The sequence below is a fragment of the Nestor notabilis genome, unplaced genomic scaffold (assembly GCF_000696875.1).
Source record: "Nestor notabilis isolate BGI_N333 unplaced genomic scaffold, ASM69687v1 scaffold27647, whole genome shotgun sequence".
Taxonomy (NCBI): Eukaryota; Metazoa; Chordata; class Aves; order Psittaciformes; family Psittacidae; genus Nestor; species Nestor notabilis.
The window spans coordinates 18,687-37,313 of NW_009937307.1; the positions used below are offsets into that span (position 1 = coordinate 18,687).

Genomic DNA, 18,627 nt, shown 5'->3' on the forward strand with positions numbered 1-18,627 from the left:
TCTCCTAATACTACCACACTTTCTGTAAAGAAAGAAAATCTTGTTAGTACATTTGATGGGATTTCTGACTTAAATATTTTGAATAGTATGGCAGCAGAAGCATTCTCTTCAGTTTTGAAGAAAGGATTGACTTGTACCACCTTTTGAAACTGCCGAAAGCCTGGAATTATGCTAGCTGCTTACCCCCGCAGTGATTTCATTAGGAAAAGAATGTATACAGGAATACAGAAAAGTGTATGTTTTTGTTAATCTCAGACATTAGTGGTAATAAAGAACACTGGGTTTGGATGGTTTTCTCTAAGTGGGTTTTGAATAACTTTCTTGGGTTTAAGTGGATAATAATCTTTTGTGGTTTTTGATTCAAGGGGCACAGTCTTTTAAATTTTTGTGCCTAACAAATACACAAAAATATGCTTTGGCACGGGCTGCATTGGTTTTGATGCTGTAACAATTGACACCTTCTCCAAATCAATTGTTTTTACTATTTTTTTTTTCATATTGACTTCCCATTGGTTTTGTCTGCTTCTGTATTATGCTCCATGTAAATCTCTTTTTTTATGATTTACTTGCTGTGTTTTCTAAAACTGAATTTCTGCTCATGATTATTTTTAAGCATTCCACTTGAAGCAAAAAAACATCCTGAGTTTTCTAAATGTGGCAAACTAGTAAATCGAATGTATGTATTTTTAACTTAATACCTCTGCGATGAAAGAAGAATTTATTATTCTTCCTTTTTTGTAAACTTCAGGTTCTGGATGAGATTTCTGAGCATGGCATTAGGATTTATCAGCTCCCTGATGCAGATTCTGATGAAGATGAGGAGTTTAAAGAACAAACCAGAGTTCTAAAGGCAAGTTTTGCTTCTAATTTGTTATTTTGCTGTAGTTGTTCTTCAAGCCTACAGTGCTTAAAGGTACTCTATTCCTTTATAACGTGTTGAAAATTCAAGTTTTCTTTGGATGTTGACTCTGAATTATAATCCTTTTTATTCCAGTCTCTGCTTCTTCAGAATTCCAAATGTAGAGTGTTGAGATTTTTCTTTTCTCTTTTAAATGTAAGGAACTCTTCACCAAGAACTGTGGTTTGCAGTCTGTTTTCTGACTCAAACCTTTTAACACGCAAGCAAATGTCTGTGTGTTATGGTTATTATACTAATTAACAACTTTCCTCTTGTTAGAGTAGATAGTAAAGGTTTTACTGAAGTAATTTCCTCTTTGCGCTTTGTACTGGCAAAGGTGCTTGAAGAATGTATCAGAAATTCTCACTTTAATCTGTATCTGAAGTATGTTTCTGTTGGCTCTTTTCCATGCATGATGTTATGTCAGATGACACATTTTGCCCAAACTGTACTTCAACAACAGTCAAGTGTTCCTAAAGCAAAGTGTCATTTCCTTTTATGCCTCTGTTAAGACAAACTGATCCTAACAAAACTACAGGTGTTAATAATGAGAGGTTGCATTGCCTAGAATAGGATCTGTGGGATGTGGAAGGATTTTAGCAGAGGGCATTTGTCAGCATTTCTTTCCCCTTCTCCTGTCGGTTACTTAAAAGCCTTTGTGCTTTCTTTAAAAGAAAACAAAACACGAAACAAAATAACCAGTCAAAAATCAAAACAATAACTTGTTTTGCTCTGTCTCAACTAGGCTAGCATTCCGTTTGCTGTTATTGGGTCCAATCAACTTATTGAGGTGAAAGGGAAGAAAATCAGAGGCCGTCTGTATCCCTGGGGAGTTGTTGAAGTTGAAAATCCAGAGCACAATGATTTCCTTAAACTGCGCACAATGCTGGTGTGAGTAATGATAAAATTATCCCATCTCCTGTGGTGATGTAACTACTACAATGACTAGAGAGGTATAAAAACATGAACTCCTTAATTCCAAACGAGCTCTGGTGACTCTATAGAGTCCTCTGCAGTTTGTTTTGCTGCTGTAATTCTCAGGCTTCAGAAAATAATTTTCTACATTTTACATTGCCAGATATATGTGACAGTTTTTGTACCTTATATGAACTGATTTGATGGGTTTATGTATAAATTAATGTTTTCTTGCAATGCACTGGGTGGGGCAGAGAGGCTTTTATAATACTACTCAAAGTGATTGATTAAACTGTGTAGAATATTCTAAAGACAAAGCTCAATTTTCTTGGCAATATAGGAAATCTATTAAATGTGATACCCTGCCCCTTTATGATTTTAGCTGATACGGATATTCTGCCTTTGTAGATGGTTATATATGATTTTTTTGTTTGTTTTAATGACATCTCGGTATTGTTGGAAATTGAATTCAGTTTCTCTTGGGCAGGGATTGCCCTCTGCTGGTCGTTGGTAGCAAGCATTTTTTTCCTTATTTGACGATTGGATATTGTTAGACAATGTCAACCGTAACGTGAGTCGAGGAGCTCCACCTAGTTCTCAGTTACAGAATATGCTTAAGAACACTTAAAAATCAAGAAATACTTTAGGAATTAAAGAATCTTCCTGAATAACTTTCCCTAAGGTTTTTAACGCTGCAGAGACGGGTATAAATAACTCTTACAAAGTTGTCAGTGAGCAAGAGGAGGAGAACATACTTTGAGTCTTTAAAGAATACTGGTGGGAGGCACTTAAGTATGATTTAAAGACCAGTAACATGAAAGCAGAATCCTGGCTAGCTTTATGGCAGGCTTGGTCTGTAAGGATCATTTTCCCAGGAGTTATAGCCATTATATAAAACAAAAATAGAAGATAAAAGGGTGTTTTTTTCCTTTTGGCAAGAAGGACAAAGTGTTCAGTAGTCCTTTGCATCTTCCAGAACACACATGCAGGACCTGCAGGAGGTGACCCAAGACTTGCACTATGAGAATTTCCGTTCGGAGAGACTAAAACGAACTGGCAAGTAAGTATGTGCATGCCTTTGGGCTCTGCTGGCTGCAGCCTCTTCTTTTGCCACTGACATTGGGCTTGCTCTTCCTCTTAACTAATCCTGTCTGTAAATAGTTATATCTCATGAGATTTCAATCAGTGGAGTTACTGAAATATGTATGAAACATAGAGAAGTAATACCTAGCGAAGTGCCGTGCTTCCAGCTATTCTTGGTTTTGTATCCATTCCCTTTTCTTTATGCTTTTAATTGGAATGTGCACAAAGAACTATTAGGCTGCAAGCAAGGTTTTTTATTTAATGATGTCTAGTTGGAAAAAATAAACTCTAGTGGGCACATTTAAATAGGCTCCAGCCTATCTGCCGTTGCTTCTTCAGTCATTGCAGGACTGCCGTGGTAGCTGTTCTCTTGCTTCTTCACATATAACTGGAAAGAGTTTAGACCAGAGAATCTTATTTATTTATTTTTTTTCCTTGTGTGGGTTTTGTGGTAGGGTGTTTTGGTTTTTTTTTCTTGGTAAGGTTTCTGTCCTTGGAAACTTCATACAAAAAATTCACATCTACCTGTGCCGCATCTTTTTTGACAGCGACTTATTCTTGTCCCCCAGAATACTTTACTTGTTCTTTAAGTATGTGGCCAACCATTTTGATCTTAAAGAAGAAAGGAAATAGCCTACACAGCTTTTTTTAATGATAGCTTTTTGTACCATAGATACTGGAGGAAATCTCTTGATTAGAGTGAGCGGCAAAAAATCCCCATAGCAGTGAAGAAATCCGATTTTTAGAAATGGAGAATGAATAACAAGAGTATGAGATAAAGACAGGTTATTACTAAAAGGATGCACAGGTTTAAGAATGTCTGAATTTCCTCTGTAGAAGCATGTAGACTTTTTTTTTGTTATTGTTACACTAGCTGAAATATGAGCCTAGAATCTGTTCTTTAAGATTTTTACTTCTGTAACTTACACCATCGATGTGCTTTTTTGTTCAATAGGCCTGTTGAAGAAGAAGTGGTAGACAAGGATAGAATCCTCCAGCAGAAAGAGGCTGAGGTAAGAGGGAACTTCTAGAACTGTTCTTTAATGTAACATGCTGCGATCCAACTTCAGTATTTACGTCAACTACTGCCTACAGAGTGTAAGATTGGAGCTGTGAAGAATGACAGACCTAATCTGAACATACAAGTTGCCCATACAAAGTGTTTTGTTTATAGTTGCTTGCATACTGTGGATGGTAGGTAGCATGTGGTCTCTTGGTTGTGGGCAGGGTATTTATCACTTCCAGTTTGTATGCTAATTTTCCAGAAGGATAGTTGCTGGTTTTTAAGTATTGAAATCAATTTATGTTTGTCAGCTACATATGCTGCTTTGAACAGTGTGTTGGGGTAGACTGATGCTCTAATGTCACTTCAGATGTGCATGGCTTACTATGAGCATGTTACCAGTAAATTTCTTGTATCTTGTGGCTATGGAGTAGAAAAAGGTTGTTGAGTCTTAAAAATCCCACGATATAATTAATGTGTGTGGTTTTCACCTTAATTTTGACTTGCAGCAAAATTCATAGTATTTCTGTTGTACCAGTCAACTTATGGATTTGTTGTTTTCAATCTTTGATTTCTTATGCTGGTTTCAAGCTATTACTGGGCGTTTCAACAGAACATTATAATGCTAAAGTTCTAAAGATTCAGAGAATTTTTAGCCTAGTATTTGAATTCAAGTAGTACACTGCCAATGCGTATGACTGCTTGCATTGTGAAAACTTAAGACGTGCTGCCAATTGGAAGAGTGTATTTTCTGTTCATGCTTTTATCCAATTCAGCTTGGATCCAAGTCCATAAATGCTGGAAGGATTTAAAAGATCAATGTATATATGCAGTGATTTGGAGTAAGAAATAAAAAAACTACAAGCATTTTTGTGTCTTTCTAAGGTGAAAGATTGACTCCCATACATGGAAATTTTTGAAATATAGTTAATTCAGTCTCTGCATTCCCTTTTTCCTTTGTAACATTCATATTTAAAAATAGCCAACCCTGGTTAGCTACTGGCTAACCCTGGCATGTTGACTTAAATAGCAAAAAATTTTCCTAAAACAAAATGCAGAAGCAGCAGATTATCATCAGAACTAGTAGTTACTAATAGGAATTACTGGTGGTTAAATGGGCTGCATCTTTATCACTGTATAACTTTATTTCAGGAACATGAGCACACTTCTTGGTCATGCACTTAGGAGGGGAGAACTTCACAAGTGTTCTGTACACAGACTAACTGCCTCCCATTTACTGATGTGAGTGCAAATCCACAGCACACCATCAGCTGGCACCAGCAATACCAGATGCTTTGAAAATGTCAAGAGCATTTTCAAATATGTTTTGTGTTTCTTTTTTTGGTGGTTTTTTTTCCTTTTCTTTCTTGATGATTCCAAGACTCAGGCAGTAGACTGAGAATTTAAGTCATAACTGTTTCTCCTGTTATTTGAAGAATATAAATTGCATATGTCAAGTAGTTAAGAAAAAACTTGTGTATCCTTGTAGGACTGTTTGTCTTAAGGCTTACATCTTAAAAAACTCCTATAACCATTTCCCCTGGAAACTGGAGGAAATGTTCCCCTGGCAGGCACATTATTACATACTGGTCTATTCTGACCACTCTGTGTGAATGTGTATATACAGTATTTTATATATATGTATGTAATGTATTTTTTATATAACATGGCTAAAGGGATGCAGTCTTGAATTTCTTGGCGGACAGTCTCTGGAAGTTTCCTCTGGGACAAATCACCTCTGAATTACTGCTGATGAAGTTGCAGAGGATTAGGTTAGAAATTAAAAAAAAACAAATAGATTTTTAACTTTTTCATTCTGTTGTCCCAAAGAGATCAAGAGGCTTTGCTGACTCGTCCGTAGATAAGCCGGTATGAAGTCCCTTCATCTCTGTATCATCCCCAAGGTTCAGACTGGGAAAAATCTGGGGAAGAAAGAGGCACAGAGGAAATGGGCTTGCATTCCATGGCCTTTTCAGAGAAAACAAATATCCATTTCCCCTCCTGTTTTGCATTCCCATCAGCAACGGTGCTTGAAGTTCTATTTACAGTTTTGTGAGGTTTATATAACCTTGGAAGGAATGAATGCTTGGGCTAGTGCCAGGATCATCTTTATCAAGACATCACTTTTGCTAAATGATCTTTTATTATGCCAAAGGATGTGGTCCCCAGTTCAGCAATTTGGAATTGCTAATCTGTCATTTTGGATTTGTTGCTCAGTCTGCTCATCTGCAAGTGATAACCTGTCTTCCTGAGCTGGGAAGTGAAAATAAGAATAAAGGTATCCATGTTCCTTGCTGGAAATATGCTGCAGATCACATTATTTTGATGTTGTAGCATAAATGGGCACAACCTTAAAGTTTGTAGTGTTGGGCCTATTCTTCCTACTCTGAAAATATGTGTGTGTGGGCTGTTACTGCCCAATGCAGGGAGGCAGAATGCTTCAGCCTTCCTCCATAAAGTGATCTAGTCTTAGTCCTGAGAGAACATCATGAGAAGAAATTAGTAATTCATTGTCAGTGGGAACCCTTAGAGGGGCTGGAATGAAGAACAATCTTCCTTTTTTTTGGTGTGGGTTTTTTTGGTTGGTTTGGTTTTTTTTGGGGGGGTGGGGGGTAGTTATTATTTTGTCCTTTTGAGTTGTCCTTCGAAGGAGCAATGCTTGCTGCCCATGCAATGTGATGGCTGTGGCCATAGTGATTTGTGCTATTTATACTGTAAATACGTGCTATGAAAAACATTCATCTAGATGGTAGCCCCTTTTCCCATATAGTAAATTTGTCAGGAGTATTGTTCATGTCTGAAGTTGACTAGATTAGTTGTACTCTTTGGTACTGGAAGTATTTTTAACCAACAGCAACTATCATGGGAACATCCTGATTTACTAGAAAATCCACTGCAGTTTGCCATCTTGCTCTATTCTTGCAGCTTCTTCTGTTATGAACTTTCTTATGTAAAAGCATGGGCAGAAATAATCATACTTGATACAGGGAGGGGAAGCATGTCAGTGGGAAGTAGATATTGTTTGGTTTTTAACATTTATTTTCCTATGATATCTGATGGGTCGTCAGAAGAAAAGCCACTCAGCTTGTTCAGACAGGAGATGGTATTCTTGTTGGTATTCTGGGCAAAATGTATTACAGGTGAAAAGAAAAGCAGAGCTGTGTATCTGGAAGCTATTAAGAAGCTGTATGGTTCACTTTTAAGTCTGTAACCTTAACTCTCATTTTAAATGTGTTTTTCCTTTCTATGTTGCTACAATAGTTATGTGTAGTCACTACCCATAGCTACATGAACTAAATTTTGGTCCTGACATAAGTAAACGAGGTGGAGTTTATACCAGGGTTAAATTTACCCTCTGACTTTTGTTATCTGGGAATTCACAGGAATTACTTGTTTTAACAGATTTCCAAACATTGTTTCCTAGCTTCCTTTCACCGTGTGCATCACCCCTATGCTATCATGTTGTGGTGTTCATTCTTTAGGGGATGAATGCAAGTTCCTGCAGAATATATTAATGCTGCTCTTGCAAGGGAGAGGGTTTGCTGCTGAGCAAGATCAAAGCCATTTTATGCCTTTGATGCTTGCAGTCACCAACAGTGAAGGGAACAGAGATGTTGATATGACATCAATTTGAGTCTTCTGTGTGATCTTTTACATTCACCTTTATAAAGAGCAAAGGCCTGTCTATGCAGTAGGTCTAGTAAGGTGAAGATGTGATGTTTTTAGCCTGTATTGTAACATGTAGGAATGGTTCTTATGTCCTGTCCTCCACTTGAAGGGGAATTATGGAAGAGACTGATGTGGTGACCACTTTGAGTACGATACAGCTTGAGTCTTGGGGGGTTTTTGATTTTAATGTAACACTGGAGCTGTCAGGATTCCTACTGTGCAAACCACTTCCTCTCTCCCTAAGTTATTACCTCTGACTCTAGCCCTGTGGTTATGTGGCCAGGTTTTAGTGTGTGGTGTCTATCATTACTCATAGGTTGTCTCCTAAGAATACTGTTACGAAACTGATAGTTCTGAGTTTGATTAGAGCTCTTGAGAAGCCACTGTTACAGCAGAAAGTAACCATTTTGGATTGTTTGCATATCAAATGTTCAGCAAAAACTACAACAAAATGCTGATGCAGCCCAGGATGCACTGAAATATAAGTGTGCTTGAGAACCTGATTTTATTTTTTTGCCAACTTTCCTTATGAAAAGGGAACTTCAGTGACTTCTTAACTACTAATGGCCATAGGAGACATCAATGTGCTTAGGTTCTTTAGCAGGCTTTGTGCTTATAAGTTTTTTCCACCGAATTAGCTAAAATAGCTTCAGAAACTTGCCATTATTTAGCTAATGGGTAAGACTAACACTTCATCAGTAGCTCTCAAAAACACAACGTGAAAATGGAAACTCTTCCTACAATCTCAGTGTTAAGAGTGGAGGAGGTCTCCTCGTGCTTTTGTCCTACCTTATGTTTGTATTGTATGCAACATCTGATTTCTTTCATGGTATGGACATATTTTTGTCAATTAAGGTTAAGAAAATGCAAGACTCAATGCTGTATTTAAGTCTTAAAATATGATGGTGGCTATTAGCAGAATTCTGCATTCAAGCAATCACCATAGTACATGTGCAGCAGTATCTTCCCCTGTGATTGCTGAATGGTTTCTATTTTGGGAATATTTCATGATTCAGCTTGGAGTGCTCTTGAGAAAGCTCAAGTAGGCGAGCTTCCAAAGAGCTAGTTTAATTCTGATGGTAAATCTGCAGACAGGCAGTTCAAAAGACCAGGTGTCTTACATTTTTACAAGTTGATCCTTGAAACTTTTCTCCTTTTTTGGACTGTGGAATCAATGCAACTCTCATTTCTGAGAATTCCTGCTTTCCCCTTCCCCTCCCCCCCCTTCCTGCAGCATGATGCCATCTTTTTGATCAGAAGCCTTTTGTTTTAAGTGGTTAGCAGAAAGATTTAGATGGGTCTATAAAAATCATTACAGACTCAGCTGTATCTCATGTTTTTCCTGTGTTAACCTCCTTTTCTCAGAGTGCATCCACACCGCAGTCACAGGAACCTCAATTAGCCTCTGCTGAATGCAGCAAGAGGATGAGTACCAGTATATAATACAGCTAGTTTTAGGCAAACTCTGTCACCTCTGGCTATGCTGCAGTTTTTTACTGCTTAGTTACTCTTCAGTTTCTTACTTCTTCCCAAATCTGTATCTAAGACCAGGCGAGAAAAAGTGATATTGGCATTTGCAATTATTTTTTCCCTGTTCTGTGATGTTTATTTCTGTTTAATAAAAACCAGCTCGATACTACATACATGTAGCCAAGCATTTATTGCAGATACGTTTGTATTGAATCTGACAGAGTAACTAGTATCACAACAGTTAATGTCATTGACTGGATGAAAATAAAGTGTAATTGTGTAACATAGTGCTTTTGGTGTTGAAGACTTCCCCTCTGCCACCCAAAAATAAATGAAAAAAAGTTGGATATATTGAAATCTACCCAATTATGCTTAGAATAATGAAAATTTGCCATACAAGCCTCAGATCATTACATGATCTCCAGTTTGAGATGGACTCATGTTTTATACAATGTGCACGGAAATCACAGCCTTTTTCTTTTCCAGCCTGTAAGATAGGGCAATTGCAATTGTCTCTCTGGAGCTTCCCCACCTGCATCTGGAAGGAAATACTCATTTGTAAACCAAATTAGATGTATTTGCATATACATTTTGAATATCTGTATTAGTGTTTCTTACTCTTAGGAACATTTATTTAAATTAATGGGGGGTGTTTTGGCGGGGGGGGGAAGCATTATATAATGACTGGCCTTTTAGGAGATGGAAATTAACTTGCAAGTGTCATAAAAAAAATGCCTTAAGAAAACAGTTATTTCCATGAAAAACTATTGTTTAGATGTAAAAATATTGGCGCTTAATATGTTTAGTCTGTCTTTCCAAATTTTGTAAACATCTTTCAATTTCTTTTTTGAAATAGTTTCTAAATTCTCTCTGCATGTTCGGCTATTACTGTTGTAACAAATTTGCAGAGCTTTCTGGTTAGCCACAAGATGAGTATTCATACATGACATGCTTTGAGCACTTGTATTGGAACAAAAGAGCACTTGTATCAAGCTCACTCCAGCAGTGTATCTCTGTACACACCTAAAGGGCATGTTTTCTTCATTGTAGATGAAATGTTGATTCACAGGTCTGCAAGCATAGCTGGCTTAAAAAGATTTGGATGTTATTGCTTCATTTGCATTTTAAGTTTCCTTACAAATCTTTTGTGAAAGTTAGATGTAATGCACTAAGGAATCGGAGATGGGAAAACCAAAGTATTCAATTATGTAAATTAGTTGAATGTTTCCAATAGAATCTGTGTTCTACCATGGAAGAAAAAGAGAAATTTCCTGGATTTTGGAGTCCTTATGAAATTGTTTTAAACGTGTGGGTGTTTTTCCTCTTACAGCTGCGCCGCATGCAGGAGATGATTGCACAGATGCAAGCCCAAATGAGGATGAAGCCTGGTGATGATTAAGATGCTTGACATCTGGATGCATCAGGTATTACTCTTCTGACTTTTTCACTCTTCTTTCGTAAGATTTTCCCAATGATAAGTGTTAATTTGGCGCTTTGGACTTGCGTCTACACTACTTAGGAAAAAATGAGTGATGGCCTGGATAGACTAGAAAAAAATATCCATGCAAATGTTACCCTTCCAGCTGTTGTTAAGATCTGTAAATGTAAATCTTCGGTGCGTTAGTTTTGGATCATCTGGCTGTTAGCACAATCTGTTCAGAAAATTAATTTGACTATATACAAAAAAAGTGAGGGTGTTTTAGGGTATGTAAACTCTGAATTTATGGCATTTTTCCCAAAGAACCAAACAGAATTTTAGACAGACTGGTTACCTGTGCTGAATACAGACTCCCTTCATGTTATATATCTGTTAGTGGGATCAGAGTGTGTGAGGAAAAAAATTCTTGTAGCAAATATTCATGCTTTCTTCAGAATGCAGCTCTTCTGGTGTAATATCTTTTAAATGTAAGAACAAAAAATAGGAGGATATGAGGAGTCCTGTTGCTTAATACTTCAGTTTAATACTCCAGTTGTGATTGCTGGTCTGCTGGAATGTAAAGCTTGAGTAAAATGGATTATATTATCCCTTATGACCCTGTGGCAGCTGCCAACATTCCAAGCCTAAAATAAGGAGATTTTTTGTTGCCTTTATTTGAACCTTTGGTCTTCCTGTTTATATTAAAAAAAAGAAAAAAGTCTCCTAAGGAATAAACTTATTCACTGGATTCCTATTTAAGCAGAAGTTGATGGTTTTACTGGTATGTGCACTGTTATCTTTGAGTGAAGTAGCTAAGGGTAAAAAAGTAATTCAGACTCAGGTTTCTTACTGCCACAGTTCCAAGTCTTGCAGATAGAGGAGTCTTCACATTGTGTCTTCCAACTTCCATACTAAGATATATTTTCCCAGAGTTGAAAATCTAAATACTGAGGATAACTTTGTGGCTGACCATGCAGTGTATCCAATAGCAGTGTCTGATATAAAGCTCTCGCTTCCTCAGACAGGAGCTGGTAATTAAGCAGCCTGTTAAATATTTTAGTCCGAACTGGAGGTCCCAAGTTCTTATGGTGAGTTTGTTAGCACATGGCCAAACTTTGACCACTGTGAAAATGGCTGCTTGATGCAGGAAACCTTTTATAGTGTAAATCATTATTACTGTTTCTTGCAAAGGAGCTCAGTTCTTTGTGCAACTTACAAATCTTAATCGCCTGGCATTCTTTAAACTGCTACTTGGTGAGGAAAACCCCCACTCTAAATCTAAGAGGCTTGTCCACAGTTGTTGCTTACAGAGTACAGGATGGTAAATGGTGCAGATGTACTTGGAGCTCTTTCTTCAGTTCCTAGATACTGGATTTGCTGTGAAATCACTATTTGAGGGCTAATAGGATGCAGTATTTCCCACTAATGGTTAGCCAGAAATGGCACCAGATTCCCTGTGTTTCACAGCTTCTGGCAATACTGGATATGACATTTATAAAAATGAATTGGAGCATGGTTTGTCCCAGGCTGAATTTGCAGCCATGGCTACATAAGTAAACAGAGCTCTGAGCATGCTCAGCCATGTCCAAGTGAAATGTTATTTTGCGGATACTTCACATTGCTAATCTGGAACACATCTTGGACCACTACATGTGTTAAGCAGGAGCAGCTTTGCAGATTTAACTAAGTGTCCTCATGATCATGTTGTGATTTAGTTTGAACTGAATCTTTAGAAAGTTGGTTGGTCTGAAATACTGTGTGTGAACAAATTTGAGAATGATTTGAATGAGGTCTTCCTATGTGGAGGTCCTGCTGTTTCTTTGCAGTCTGCTATGGAAATCATTTTGTTTGACAGATTGCTTGTAGGAAAGACTTTTGAACTTCTTTTTTTGTTACCCTTCAGTTATTGATAGATAGATAGACTTCTAGCATAATTTGTTGGCTAATATGCACAGTCAGAATTGCAGCTGAAGTCCTGCTAAACCAGAGTGTTGCTGTATGATCCTGTTAGCACGCTGAAGTGAATCCTTACTTAGAACTTAGCCTTAGGGAAGTTTCTCTCATGCATGTTAAATGACTTTGCAGTTTAGGAGGAATGACGATTTCAACCTCCAACATTCCCATCAAATTTATTTCCTGTATTTTTTTGAACTCGGTATGTCCAGAGCAACCAGGAAACTTGTAATTAAAACAGTAGTTACCAGAAGTAAACTGCCAACAAATTTAAATATACTTGATATCAATCTTTTTGTTCTATCACAGTTTATCTTCAGCATCTCTCAGGTTCTAGTTTTACAAGAACTTTAAAGGATCAGCTCTGCTATTGAAATCACTGTCTCTCCTCCAGTTGCTCTTTTGCACCCTTGCTGATCTTTGTGGTGAGAAAACCATGTAACTTTATAGATAATTTATGTAAAAATTAACACGTTCACTTCTCTTAATTTAGATAAATATTCAAAAGTACCTTTATAAAGCACAGATCTTTTGTGAAAAGAGAAGTGTGGTGTAAATGCCTTCATAGATAAGAGCTGGAGAATAAACAATACGATAATGAAATGTGGTAATATCCAAAAATGTGAAGTACCCACTTCTGGTTTCAGATATATTTCAGGGCAAAGAGAAGACTGCTGAATGCTTTGGGGTTTTCTGGAGGGAGTCTGGCATTGCATAATGATTAAGAAGTGCTAAACTCAAATCCTTGCCAAAAGGACTGTGAAAAGTCTATATTATCATAAAGTGCTACACAGATGGGATGACTGGAAGGTCTGGTTTGTCTGATGCCTTTTGAATAGGGGCATCTTTAAAGGTTTTATGGAAAGAGCAAAGGGAGAATTTACTTCAAGCAGTTTCCTTTACTTTCAAGGCTAGAGTAAGAGAAGCATAAGGTGAGTGACAAAGGCGAAGATTCTATGTAGGGAATATATTCAAAGCTTCCAAAGAGAATGGACAGATTTCTTGCTGTAGACAAGTAGAAATCTGAAAGGGAATGAAGGGCAGCAGTGGTGGAGACTAGGACAAGGGTAGGTAAGGAAGATGATTTTGGAAACAGCAGTGACCAGTGGGCCAACTGCAGGTTTTGACAAAAGCCTGTAAGTACAGACTTACTCTCCAAGATGGTGGTGATTGAGAGCAGCCCTAACCAAGGTGTGTTGACCTACATTTTTGTCTCTTTCCTCTATACATTTCATAGATTCTGTGTACAAACAGGGCATGTGGATGTGTTTGTAGCAGGTGGTGAGAGCACAGCTACACACCAGAATACTCTTGGAATAAGCAGGAACAATTTTTTTACCCTACCTTTTGATATACTAATCTTGCAAGTCCATGTGAGGCATGGTAAAGACTTCAAGGCAAGCTTGATTTTTCAGACTTTTTGCTTCTAAAATGCAAGACACTGCTGCAAGAGTGTAGGAGCTTATAGCTTCTTACTTTTGACAGTTCAAATGAAGGATTGGAGAGGAAGGAGATGGAGGGGTGGAGTGAGTTACCAAAAACTAAAACAGATTTAGTTTTATTTGGATACTTTCATATGAAATGCTTTTGAAATTAGTCTGCAGTAATTCCAGCAGCATATTTACTAGTTTCTGGACTTGTCCATCTCAAATGAGCCATTATTATGAAAAGCTGGAATTATTTTTTCAAATGAAATGTTTATTGATGGGTGTTTCTTCCCTTTCCTTCTCTGCTTCTGAAAGAGTATCTCTTTGCAGTCTGTTTTTGTCTTGTTATTCTTACAAGTCTGAATTGTCTGTCTTCTCTTCAAGATCATACTGGGACAAATCAGTAACAGAAGCCAGGCTATGAAAAACAAATATAGCCAGCTGGAAATGTATTTATGGTTAGGGAAATGTATTCAGAAAAAAAACAAAACAACCCAAGCATCTTGCACTTAAAATATCTGTAGGATGTTGAAAATTCTTTCAGTATAGCTCATGATTTCCACAAATACATTAAAGCCCCCTGAGCTCACCAACACTGTTCTGATTCTTGATAAGAGCAGTACTAAAGGCACCAAACAGCCAGTTCTTTCTACCAATGAATTGACATCATTTAACAGAACAACACAAAGCATTGTCATAGCAACCAGCCTTCTAAAACGATGCTGCTGAATGCTGAATTGATCTGATGAGAAATGTCATTTGAGGAAGCAAAGATTGTGTTGTAGCTTTTGGCAGCTGAAATTGAGAGCCTGGAGAATGGGAAGCTTGGGCAAATTTGTAGTATTTGGAACAACTGCCTGGCACTGCCAGTGGATGTTTCTCTGGCTAGAAACTAGACTAGAAGAGTGCCACTGCTCTCCAGCTCTTTTCAACTCTTCTAACTGTGGAGCTGTTCAGAAAACCCTGCATTGATGGCCTGGCACAAGTTTTTCTTTCCTTTAGAGAGTAGATTTCTGATAGAAGTTATCGTTTTTCCTCTGCTACTGTACAACTGAAGTACTGAACTTGTTAAAGTTAACCTGTATAGAAAGATCTTAGCAGGGTCCTCAAGAACCAGCCACCTTGAAGCTGGTGCCCACCTGCCCTTGTGTATAGCGTGCAGCGAGCTAGGCAGGCTTCAGATGAGAGTCGTGTTATGGCTTTTAATCCTTGATGTATAGAGCAATAATGCTTTCATTTGAGTTTGTTCATGTAAAAATAGTATCTTGCATCTCCCTGTTAGTCCATACTGCTCTCAGTCGGTGAAGCAGTCATGTTCCTGGACTGTAAGTAAAACATAATAAAAGATGATATTGTGCTTGGATTGTCACCTTGGCAGTTCCACAGCATCTCTTTCTGTGGCCTTTGACAGAAAATGAGTTGTGCAACTCCTCCCAATAGGGAAAAAATAGCACTTTGTTAAAATTGTGGTCTTCAAAGTGTTCTACAGAAGAAAAATATGTATCATTAATATGATATGTAGATCTGAAATACTAGGTTTGTAGACCTCCTGTACCTAAATATTCTCTGTTTTCTATCTCTTAAAGAATCTTGCTTGGGTGTTTTTGGCTGATGACTTTTGCTATGGAGAAATATAAGGTGTTGCTACAGACTAGCAAAAGGAAAGGGAACAAACTTGAAGTACCAAAGTCAGCAGAAGATGACTGAAATATCAGGAACTCAAAATACTAGGAGTGTGAGTGACAGAATGAATCAAAACGAACAACAGGACATCAGTGTCATTCAATACTTTTCTTCCTTTTGGAGACATGCCATTTCTCAAAATTATTGCTAATGTTTGGACACTTAAAGCTACAACATAAAATGGGTGCTATTTGAAGAAAAATTTAGGTCAGTGAGAAAATGTAACTGCTTATAAAGCAAATTTCTCTCATTGGGAATTCAGAAGCATACATGGAGAGATGTCAAGTTGCCCTGGAAGCAGCTGAGAGGCAAACCCATTCCTTTCCAAGGCGTTCAAAACCTTTACAGATGTAGGATTCTGTGCTGTCTGACCATGTGCATCAGGGTGCAGGTGTGTGTAGTGCTAGTTAAGCTGCTCAAAAGTTTTGGTTTAATGGTATACTGGAGAAACGTGTCATCTTTCTTAAATGACAGTATGAATTCATGTTGCAGATGGAGGCATTAATGCTATGTATTGGTGAAAGGAGTATCGAGGCCTGTAACAGTGTAATAAAACTGGAAATCAAATTTGTGAAGAACAATATCAAGCTAATGTATCATAAAATATTGCCTCATAACGAGATTAGGAAGAAAGAGCAGTGAAATGAATCCACAGTGAAAATGCACAATCACAACTTTGCCCGAGTATGTTCTACAAGCATATAAAATGTGAATATCATGTTGCTAATGGTGGTAACATCAGTGCACAGCTGTGCATATAACCTGAACCTTTGTGTTTATTGGAAATTGCAGTCTTTTTGTGAGTCTGAAACATCAGCTGTGGTTTCCTCTTGAGGTGTTTTCTGTAACAGATTAGAGTTAGGCAGACAGTGGTAGAAATGTACTTTCTCTTTCATACACAAAGTAGCAGTGTAGCACACAGGTTAATTTTGAATTTGAACATTGAATTTAGTTAGCAGTGTATGGACTCTGGCTTTAAAGCCTGAATGCTGGCTTGCTTGTTCTGGTTGTTACGGGAAGTGAGGGCCTTTTTAAAATGTTAGTAATTGTGTATTGAACAGAATTCCCACTGTGAGAATGGCAAAGAGCAAAGGACCCCAATATCAGCTTTCCTTGCTCCATATCCCAACTGTACACAGCTACTGTAGTCTTGATGAGTGTTGCACTGTATTCTACAAGTGAGTTGACACAACAGTGTTTTCTAGGATATTTCTTTCTTCCATCCAGATGAATATTTAGATTTAAGATATTTTTCCTGTTGGAAATGAGTATTTTTCCAACTGGAGAATTTGAATTGTCACCTGAGTCCCAAGTCTGACACAGCTTCTTAAGCAGGGAAAGCTGGAATTGTGCTTTCTTTGTAGCAGCCTTCTTTTCGCTGTATGAATACTGCTGTATGAATGCTTGGAAAAATCTATTTGCTTTGTTGTTTCACCTAAGCAGTTATAAAAGTGTTTGTGCATGACATCAAGTTTGCTGCTTACTTTGAGCGCTGTTCAGATAAGTGGGTTTTGTTTTCCCCAGCAGAAGTAGTACTTCACATAGCAGGCTGTGGTTGGTGTCTTGCATGCATTACTGGTGAGATGAGCTGTTACGCAGTTCTTGCAGATGGAGGGGGTGTGGGTGCTTCAGAAAGTATGTAACTAAAAATAATTTCTCATTTATATGCTCTTATTAGACATTTGTGATAAATTTTTGGGACCAAACTGCATCTGCCTCAGGCAGTGTAGTTCTAATGCAGGTCCCTGTGATGCAGTAACTGGAATACCCTGGTCCTGGTTTATGCTGCCTTGCTCAGAGGCGCTCAGAGTGCCCCAAACACTCTGATGGTGCTGAGAGTTTGTCCGTTCTAATGCTCTTTGTTTTCCACTTCTGTTTGCAGCAGTATTCAGTTCTCTATGTGGATGGGTGCTCTCTTTTCTTTGACCGAATGGTAACGTTCAAATGCAAAAGCTGGATGCCGCAGATCAAGACCTGCGTTAAAACCGAGTCTGAAGATCATGTTGTAAAACGGCTTGTTTTATATATTCAATGTTAATCAAGTTATAGTGTATCTTTTTTGATTCTTTTGGTAACAGTGTCTTCATACTTATTATGTGGTTTTATTATCCTTCCTATACCTTTTTATACAGAAACTGATAGAGTATGGTGTTTGGACTAGTCATTGTGGTGGCTTTAAGGAGTTAATCACGTATCTGCTAGGTTATTGGGAACAGTTTTGTGGTTAATACTGAAAGACTTTGTGGCCTGTTTACAGTAAACGCATGTGTGCTTGCACAGTATCATAACTTTCACTTGCCATTTTAAATCACTCTGTATCCTATCAGTTTTTCATAACTTTCTTTGTGCTTTGGTTACTTTTGAAGCTTCATCTCCGGTGATTTATATTTGTGTGATGTATGAGAAAATGTACAAACCACTGATGATTCACCAGTGATGCAAAAAAGCTGACTTTTCTAAATCATCGTGCCTTAATGTACCGTAAACACTACACATGCCAACAACTTCTGGGGATGCCTCTGAAGATTGGCCTTCAGGTCTCAAGTTGTGGTTGCAAGAATTTCTATCACAGGCATTTTTATCTGTCAGCTGAGTGATGGCATGTTCTGGATTTTTTTTTATATACCATAACACTAATTTTCATTGAAGTTTTGTAATAAATTGTATGAATGTGGAAAAAGTTTAATTTTGGGGTGGTTTTTTGTTGTTTTTTATTGTGGCTGGTTCAACTGAATTATGAAATGCTGTAGTGGCATTGTGCAGAGTGCGTATCCAAAGGATTGTGATATTTCCCCTGGGGAATGAAGGCGTTTTCTAGAGTTTGCGTAAAAACTGCTTTGAGTTCATTTCAGAACAACTTCACAAGTGTTTTAACTGGAAGTTAGGTAGCAAGACTTTGCATCCACTTTTTTTCCCTATAGTTCAGTAGGCACCTGCTAACACCTTTTGGGTGGGTAAATACCTTAGAAAATCTGATTGCACACCTTACTTCATAAGAATGTTGCTGGTTTCTTTGCCACTGCTCTCTTCTGCATGCTTTGTAGTCTTGTATGTGTTACATATGCATAAGCATAAATTATTTTGCAAGTATGTGATTGAGACACTTTGT

General features: G+C 37.7%; 1 protein-coding gene across 1 annotated transcript in view; it reads left to right on the forward strand.

The window, feature by feature from the left end:
• Positions 1 to 18,192, forward strand: part of SEPT2 (septin 2) — a 31,604-nt gene extending 13,412 nt beyond the window's left edge. Inside the window, exons 7-12 of the mRNA XM_010018778.1 lie at positions 749 to 850; positions 1,644 to 1,789; positions 2,790 to 2,873; positions 3,852 to 3,909; positions 10,369 to 10,462; positions 17,401 to 18,192. Coding sequence (XP_010017080.1) covers positions 749 to 850; positions 1,644 to 1,789; positions 2,790 to 2,873; positions 3,852 to 3,909; positions 10,369 to 10,437 — 459 coding nt within the window. The 3' untranslated portion in view covers positions 10,438 to 10,462; positions 17,401 to 18,192. The remainder of the gene's footprint in view (positions 1 to 748; positions 851 to 1,643; positions 1,790 to 2,789; positions 2,874 to 3,851; positions 3,910 to 10,368; positions 10,463 to 17,400) is intronic.
• Positions 18,193 to 18,627: the final 435 nt, after the last annotated feature.